Source organism: Zea mays, chromosome 3 (assembly GCF_902167145.1).
Source record: "Zea mays cultivar B73 chromosome 3, Zm-B73-REFERENCE-NAM-5.0, whole genome shotgun sequence".
NCBI lineage: Eukaryota > Viridiplantae > Streptophyta > Magnoliopsida > Poales > Poaceae > Zea > Zea mays.
The window spans coordinates 4,132,194-4,140,812 of record NC_050098.1 but is presented as its reverse complement, the minus strand read 5'-3'; the positions used below and the strand labels follow the sequence as shown (position 1 = coordinate 4,140,812).

The 8,619-nt window shown below is 55.5% G+C and overlaps 1 protein-coding gene across 1 annotated transcript; it reads left to right on the top strand.

Moving 5' to 3' along the window:
* Positions 1–5,954: 5,954 nt before the first annotated feature.
* On the top strand, positions 5,955–8,207 carry LOC100282534 (uncharacterized). Its single transcript, NM_001374592.1, has 2 exons — positions 5,955–6,654; positions 7,724–8,207. The coding sequence occupies exons 1-2, from the start codon at positions 6,071–6,073 to the stop codon at positions 7,818–7,820; spliced, it is 681 nt and encodes a 226-aa protein (NP_001361521.1). The 5' UTR covers positions 5,955–6,070; the 3' UTR covers positions 7,821–8,207.
* The last annotated feature ends 412 nt before the right edge of the window (positions 8,208–8,619 follow it).

Genomic DNA, 8,619 nt, shown 5'->3' with positions numbered 1-8,619 from the left:
TCGCGGGCCCTGCCACCCTCCGCGGGTGGCCCGGCCCTGTGGAAGTGGCGCCGAAGCATGAAGCACTCCTCAAGGGTGTGCTTGACGGGCCCCTGGTGGTAGGGGCACGGCTCCTTGAGCATCTTGTCGAAGAGGTTGACACCTCCGGGGGGTTTCCGAGGGTTCTTGTACTCGGCGGCGGCGACAAGGTCCGCGTTGGCGGCGTCGCGTTTTGCTTGTGACTTCTTCTTGCCCTTTCTTCTTGGTGCCGCGCTGAGTTGACGCCTCGGGGGCATCTTTCGATGGGCGGCCCTGGGGCTGCTTGTCCTTCCGGAAGATAGCCTCGATCACCTCCTGGCCGGAGGCGAACTTGGTGGCGATGTCCATCAGCTCGCTCGCCCTGGTGGGGGTCTTGCGACCCAGCTTGCTCACCAGGTCGCGGCAGGTGGTGTCGGCGAGGAACGCGCCGATGACATCCGAGTCGGTGATGTTGGGCAGCTCGGTGCGCTGCTTCGAGAATCGCCGGATGTAGTCCCGGAGAGACTCTCCCGGCTGCTGTCGGCAGCTTCGGAGGTCCCAGGAATTCCCGGGCGCACGTACGTGCCCTGGAAATTGCCGGCGAAAGCTTGGACCAGGTCGTCCCAGTCGGAGATCTGCCCCGGAGGCAGGTGCTCCAACCAGGCGCGAGCGGTGTCGGAGAGGAACAGGGGGAGGTTGCGGATGATGAGGTTGTCATCGTTCGTTCCACCTAGTTGGCAAGCCAGACGGTAGTCCGCGAGCCACAGTTCTGGTTTCGTCTCCCCCGAGTACTTCGTGATAGTAGTCGGGGGTCGGAACCGGGTCGGGAACGGCGCCCGTCGTATGGCCCGGCTGAAGGCCTGTGGACCCGGTGGTTCGGGCGAGGGACTCCGATCCTCCCCGCTGTCGTAGCGTCCCCCACGCCTGGGGTGGTAGCCTCGGCGCACCCTCTCGTCGAGGTGGGCCCGACGGTCGCGATGATGGTGCTCGTTGCCGAGGCGTCCCGGGGCCGCAGGCGCTGTGTTGCGCGTGCGCCCGGTGTAGACCGAGGCTTCTCGCATGAATCGGGAAGTCGCGACATGATGCTCCGAGGGGTGCCCCTGCCTTCGGGAGGCGGAGCTCTCGGCCCGCCGGACCGCGACGCCTTCCAGGAGATTCTTGAGCTCTCCCTGAATTCGCCGCCCCTCGGTGGTTGATGGCTCTGGCATCGCACGAAGAAGCATTGCTGCTGCAGCTAGGTTCTGGCCGACCCCACTAGATGCGGGTGGTGGCCTGACCCTGACATCATCGACGATGCGGTGCTGGAAGCCCTGGGGTAGATGACGTATTTCTCTGGCCAGAGGTTGGCCCACCCATGCCTGCTCGACGTCCCGGCGGATTGGCTCAAGCGCTCCTGCTCCCTCGTCGAGCCTGGCTTGCACCCCGCGGATTTGCTCGAGCTGTGGGTCGTGATCCCCCGCCGGAACGGGGACCACAGCTAGCTCCCGTGGGATGTCAACGCGAGGCACCGACCTAGGGAGATCACCGTCCTCCGGCATGTCGAGATGGTTGCCTTCGGAGGGACCCCCTAGATCGACGTGGAAACATTCGCGGCTTGGGCCGCAGTCCTCGTCGCCGAGGCTGCGGCTACCGTCGGAACAGTCGGAAAGGCAGTAGTCGCATGCGGTCATAAAGTCCCGCATGGCACTGGGGTTGCCAAGTCCAGAGAAATCCCAGCAGAAGTCGGGCGCGTCGTCTTCCTCGGACCCAGAGGGCCCGTAGGTCGAGACGTCCGTCAGCCGGTCCCATGGTGACCGCACACGATACCCCAGAGGGTTTGGACTCGCCTCTACGAGAGCGTCCGCCAAAGCGAGGTCGCTTGACGGTTCGAGGCTGAATCTGAAAGGCGTGAGATGGGAATCGGTCGGTACCTCTTGGTCGACGGGCGGCGATGAAATCACGTCGGGGACTGACCGCACCGTCGTCTTAGGTACGAGGGTGACGTCCAGCAAGCCTTTCGCGAGCGCGCTGGCGTCGTCCGTTTGCCCGGAATCGGCGCGTTGCGGGGAGACGGCGCTCGTCCTCGTCTCAAACGCGAGGTCGATGCCCGACGCGCCCCCCGTTAGGGCGCTGGCGCCGTCGACTCGCTGGACAGCCGACGAGGCGCTGCCTCCTGCTTGGCCTTGGTTGCCCCTCCTACTCCTCCGTCGGCGGGGGAGAGGACGGGGTGAGCTCGAATGTTGTTCTTCCACCACGCGGGGAAGACGTCGTCGATTCCGCCGGCGGCGGGCGGGCTGTCGGCCGCCATTGTCGCTGTCGCACGGCGGTGGAATGATTATCATGTCGTAGCTGCCGTCGAGGGACATGAACTCAAGACTCCCGAAACGGAGCACCGTCCCGGGTTGGAGAGGTTGCTGGAGACTGCCCATCTGGAGCTTGACGGGAAGTTGTTCGTCAACACGCAGCAGGCCCCTACCTGGCGCGCCAACTGTCGGCGTTTCGAGACCGGGGGGTCCCTAAGCCGACGAGTGAAATGTCGCCGCGTGCCCCAGCCCAGATGGGTCGGCGCGAGGCCGAGCGCGAAGGGGGGAAGTGAGGTGGCCGGAGATGGGCGAGAGAGAGGTAGAAATTCCACGGCCTTCGTGTTCGTCCCGCGCCCAGGTCGGGTGCGCTTGCAGTAGGGGGGTTACAAGCGTCCACACGGGAGAGGGAGCGAGCGGCCTTACGCGAGCGCCTGTCTCGTCCTCGTCCCCGTGCGGCCAACCCTCTCTAAGAGGGCCCTGGTCCTTCCTTTTATAGGCGTAAGGAGAGGATCTAGGTGTACAATGGGGGTGTAGCAGAGTGCTACGTGTCTAGCGGGGGAGAGCTAGCGCCCTAAGTACACGCCATCGTGGCGGCCGGAGAGATTTTGGCGCCCGGTTTGTGTGATGTCGTGGCCGTCGGAGGAGCGCTGGAGCCTGGCGGAGGGACAGCTATCGGGGCTGTCGAGTCCTTGCTGACGTCCTCTTGCTTCCGTAAGGGGGCCGAGAGCCGCCATCGTCAGGGAGCGTGCGGGGCGCCATCATTGCCCATCTGGCTGAGTGAGCCAGATGGGACGCTGGTCTTGTTCCCCGTAGCCTGAGTCAGCTTGGAGTAGGGTAATGATGGCGCCTCCCGTTGACGTGGCCGGCCCGCGCCCTAGGTTGGGCGATGCGAAGGCTCCTCCGAGGTCGAGGTCGAGTCCGTCTTCCGTGGCCGAGGTCGAGTCCGAGCCCCTAGGTCGGGCGAGGCGGAGGCCGTTGGCTGAGGCCAGGGCGGAGTTCGAGTCCTGAGGTCGAGCGAAGCGGAGTTCGTCGTCTTCTCGGGCTGAGCCCAAGTCCGAGCCCTGGGTCGGGCGGAGCGGAATTCGTCGTCTTCTGGGGCTGAGCCCAAGTCCGAGCCCTGGGTCGGGCGGAACGGAGTTCGCCGTCTTCCGGGGCTTAGCCCGAGTCCGAGCCCTGGGTCGGGCGGTGCGGAGTTCGCCGTCTTCCGGGGCCTAGCCCGAGTTCGAGCCCTGGGTCGGGCGGTGCGGAGTTCGCCGTCTTCCGGGGCCTAGCCCGAGTCCGAGCCCTGGGTCGGGCGGAGTGGAGTTCGCCGTCTTCCGGGGTCTAGCCCGAGTCCGAGCCCTGGGTCGGGCGGAGCGGAGTTCGCCGTCTTCCGGGGCTTAGCCCGAGTCCGAGCCCTGGGTCGGGCGAAGCGGAGCTTCCTATGGTGCCTGCGGCCGGGCCTGACTGCCTGTCAGCCTCACTCTGTCAAGTGGCACCACAGTCGGAGAGGCGCAGGCGACGCTGTCTTTCTGTCAGACCGGTCAGTGGAGCGGCGAAGTGACGACGGTCACTTCGGCTCTGTCGGCTGAGGGACGTGCGTCAGGATAAAGGTGTCAGGCCACCTTTGCATTAAATGTTCCTGCGATTTGGTCGGTCGGTGCGACGATTTGGTCAGAGTTGCTTCTTGGCGATGACAGGGTCTCGGGTGAGCCGGAAATATGTTCGCCGCTGGAGGGGGGCCTCGGGCGAGGCGGAGATCCTCCGGGGTCGGCTGCCCTTGTCCGAGGCTAGGCTCGGGCGAGGCGTGATCGGGTCCCTCGAATGGACTGATCCCTGACTTAATCGCACCCATCAGGCCTTTGCAGCTTTATGCTGATGGGGTTACCAGCTGAGAATTAGAAGCCTTGAGGGTACCCCTAATTATGGTCCCCGACAAATCCTAAATGTGCTACGGGTGAAAACACGGATCCGGACCCTGAATCCGAAACATGCTAATTTGGCTTGTGTACAGGGGCGGAGGGCCCAATATGGCCCAGTATTGCTTGGGCAATACCTTGGGCTGGCCCAGCAAGAGATTAGGGCAACAGGTGTAGAGCGCTAGCCGCCAGCTCGAGTGACCGAGTGGAACAGAAGCATAGGCAGTCGGTGTCTTGGCGAGCGACGAGGCGACAAGGCGTCGAATAGCGGGGCGGCGGCTGCCTGCGGCTTGCCCGCGCAGCCACGCTTGCCTGGCCACCTCCGCTGACCGCGGCTCCGCCCGACGCCCGACCGCTAGTCCGCCATGCGCGAGTCACGCCTCGGCGCCTGGCTGCTGGCCGGCTGGCCGCAGGCCGCACAACCATGCAACGCAGCCACACTGTCCACGCAGGAGAGCAACACATGTGCTGGACCGGTATGGTTTGGTAATTGATAGGGTTGTAATTATAAATTGTAATGTCTTCCAATTTTTAATATGCATATTTTTCAATTTGATTTTTCAATTTCAATAGAAACAAAACAACATGTCTAATCCAATAGATTTTTTAATGTGCAGATTTTCCAATTTCCAAATAGCAGACATGGATAGAAACAAAAACAAGACAAAGAATATGACCCAAAAAAGTATTTCTTGTTATTATGTGAACACTCCCTGTTGTAATGTCTTCTAGTTATTTAATACATGTTATATGCTTCATAAAATGACAGATTTGAAGAGTTATTTCAGTCAAACTTCTAGTAGAAGTATATAAGCACTCGCGCTAGTGGAGTTTGCAATGAACCCGAAATACATATGCAATTGCCTAGATCTCCTAGAACTAGACTCAACTAGAGGTATATTCTTATTTCACTTCTTCAACAATTTGTACTTCAATTTGCCATTAATAACTCATTTTTCTTTTTTCAGATTTTATTCGCTATATGACATTTGGTTGTAAATGAAGTATAATCAAGATGACTATTAAATTAGGTATTTTTCAATATCTATTACTTATTTTGTAGCTATAAATTGCTTTAATATGTGTCGTAATTTTTTATTTATCGCTACGTTAGCAATACCTAAATTTTCTAGCGTCCTCCGTCACTGCTTGTGTACGTTATAAAAAAGTCTTCCACCTTATACATAGGTTCTTCACATGAATCTTGTTTCGAGTACCACACCACATAGGACCACACTACAACCTCCCCGAGGATCTCCTTGCCTTTATCTTTATCGTGTGTCATCGCTAGCTAGCCGTAGAGGCTGCATCCCGTCCCAAACCCTGTTCCCTATGCGCGGTCTTCGACGATGGGTTTGGCGGGGTGAACAACGGTCGACGAAGGCCATAGATTTGACACGATTTTTTCAAAAATTACTGTAGAAGTTATTTTATCAAATAGTTTTTAAATAGTTCTCCTTTAGAAAAGCTTCTCTGGCTTAGAACCGGAGAATTTGTTATTTTGTCACTCTCAGTTGTGGATTTCTCTATTTTACCACAAGGCTCACAAATCATAGACACAAATGACCCACAAGTCATAGACAGAGGGTCATATAATATCAGATATCCCACGTTAGAAGGACTAAAATAGCAATTTTTCCTTAGAACCAAAGCCTGTAAAAGAGGCCAAAATTCGAGCCCAGCTACTCGCGGATGTATTCGGTCCACCAGGCCACGCACGCCCAGGCCAAAGCCCAACGGGAACAGTCCAAGCAGCCGCACCAGCTCGCAGTCTCCCACTTTTCGAAGTAGCAGCCCGGAACTCCGGATCCACCGCTACCGCCGCCGCGTCTAAACCCTCCACCGCCGCGGTGCGTCAGAGGCAGAGGCAGAGAGGCAGAGGCAGAGGCAGCCATGGGGAGCCGCCTCGGGCGCCGCGTGATCCACTTTGCCAACCTCCCGCTGAAGGTCATGCTGCCCCCCGCGCCGCTCTCCTCCGTGCAGGAGTTCGCCGTGCGGACCGTCCCCTCCGCTTCCAAGGTGGACATCCGGCGCTGCCTCGAGTCCATGTACGGTTTTTCCGTCGCCGAGGTCCGCACGCTTAACATGGAGGGCAAGAAGCTCCGCCGGGGCCCCTTTCTCTCCGCCAAGCCCGACTACAAGAAGGCCTACGTCACGCTCCGCGCCCCGCTCGCGGTCTCGCGCGACCTGTTCCCCATCGGGGCCATCCTCGCGGAGCGGGAGCGGAAAGCCAGCGCAGCCGCTGCGAGGAGGAAGGCGGTGGAGGGCGCCGAGGTGGAGGGGGAGAGCAAGGGGAAGCACTGGATGGAGGACGAGAGGGAGGGCTTCTCCAGGGCTGGCTGCGGGAAGGTCGTGTATGGGAACCCTGGGAGGCTGGGGAGGAAGAGGAGGGGAGGGGATAAGGTGAAGGAGCAAGCTGGGGACGAGGCGGCCAAGTTCCCGTGGTCCGGGATGCGCCTGGCTACCGAGAAACCGAGGTGAGGATCTCTGCACCTCTCGTCCTCTCCACTCTCATTAGTGATCAATAAAATGTTTGTGTGCGTAGAAATCTAGAATCTTATTAGGCCTTGTTTGGATGTTACGGAAATATATATACTCCTGCAAAGTGTCTACACACGTATTTTTGATATGCACAAGGAAACCATGTAAAATGCTGTTTGGAAGTGCAGTATCAGACTGCCTCGCCGAGGTTGCAAGAGTCACAGTTGGAGGCCATGTCACTTCAGCTAGTATTTCACTGCCAATAGGTGCTTAAACTTTGCAAGAAGATTAGTTTGAGTTTTGTATGAGGGGCAGTAACACTTGAGTTTACATCCTTGGGTCTGTTCTTTCAAGTATTATATTGAAACAACCATTAACTTAGTTTAAATGGCATCTACCTATTGTTGTTCTGCAAAGAACATGACTGCTTGTTGGGCCAGGCTTGGGCTTCACTTGACATGTTACATGTAGGAGGATGAGTTCGCAAGAACCATATATTTATGCCTTCATATTAAGCTGATGCAGAGTTTTTCCTTATTTTATTGCTGGATTTTTCACCGTCCGTGGCACGATGATTATCTAATATTAAGATTTAGTCCAAAATTCTACAAGGAAGTATAGCTCTTAGGTTTAAATTGTTTGATAACAGAACTGAACACGAGTTTTTGTAGTAGGTGTATTATGGTAATTTCCCCCCAGGCAGGAACGCTAGTTTCTTGCTTTGAATAGTTGGACGAAATTCAATAATGTAGCTGGGTAGAATCTCTGAGTATGTGCTAGTTGCACCATTTCACTGCACTGACAACCTAGGTAGAATTTCTGGTTTCTTGTAGTAGGTTGCGGTCCTGGTATTGACATCTTAGAAGATAACTGATTATAATGTTTGATACTCAGCAAGAGGGCACTTTTACATTTACATTGGTGTCTTTATGGAATATGACTTCTCTTCATACTCAGCAAGGGAGGCATCATATACGAGGCTCGAGTTTGGTTTACTTTTGGAATTAAAGAAAAATACAAAATTGCTATATTCTAATCCATGTTTGGTATTATTCTTTTTATTAGGAGGGTGAGACGCTCTCCATCGAAGAAGGGAATAGTCCTGAAGCAAAAATCACGGAAGGTATCCCTGCAGCACCGCTCAAAGAAGTTGAAAGCTTGATAGTACTTGACTTGAGCTGCTGTACCGAACCACTGGAGGATCCTGCCATCGAGCGTGGATGCAGGCCGTGGACCCATAAGTTCGCTGGCGGACCTGCCTTGTTTTTAAATTACCAAATAAACACCGAACGTTGAAGGACTTGTAAGGATTTTGTGCCTTTGATATGGGATTTAGAAGGCTGCATCGGGCATGTGTGCTGGAGGACCAGACCTGGAAGGGTTCATGGGCGTTCCCTATCCTATACTGTCCCTTCGTTTGATATGAGAATTGAGATTTGTTTAGTAATTAACTGACTACTAGCATTGCTGATTAGAGATCATGTACTGTTATTTTTCACTTGCTGTCCGACTCTGTTTATTTACCTGCTCCGATGATCCTTTTATAGCATCCTCATTTGTATCCGAATTTTTCACTTGCTGTCTGACCAGACACGACCCAGAGGAAGTATTTTTGCTCGGATGACTACGAAAGTAAATAGTATTCAATATCATGAGTGTGCTTGGGAGCTCACAGAGACTAAATTCTCTTATTATTTAAAATTGAATAAAAAGGAGATTTTAGACCTTTCAATTCTTTCAGGTTTTCTAGCTCCTAAACTAGCCCTTCTAAGTTAATTTAACTGCGTGATCATTGGATGACAGGAACACCAAGAACAGCGGAAGCGAATGCGCAGCAGATGTAGCATGAGCGCTGACACATTTTACCATGAGATCACCAAGGAATACAAACCTCCAACCTTTGCTCGGACTGCCAGATCCATGTCCTCGACCGTGACTCTGTCCTTCCATCCTCCTGCGTC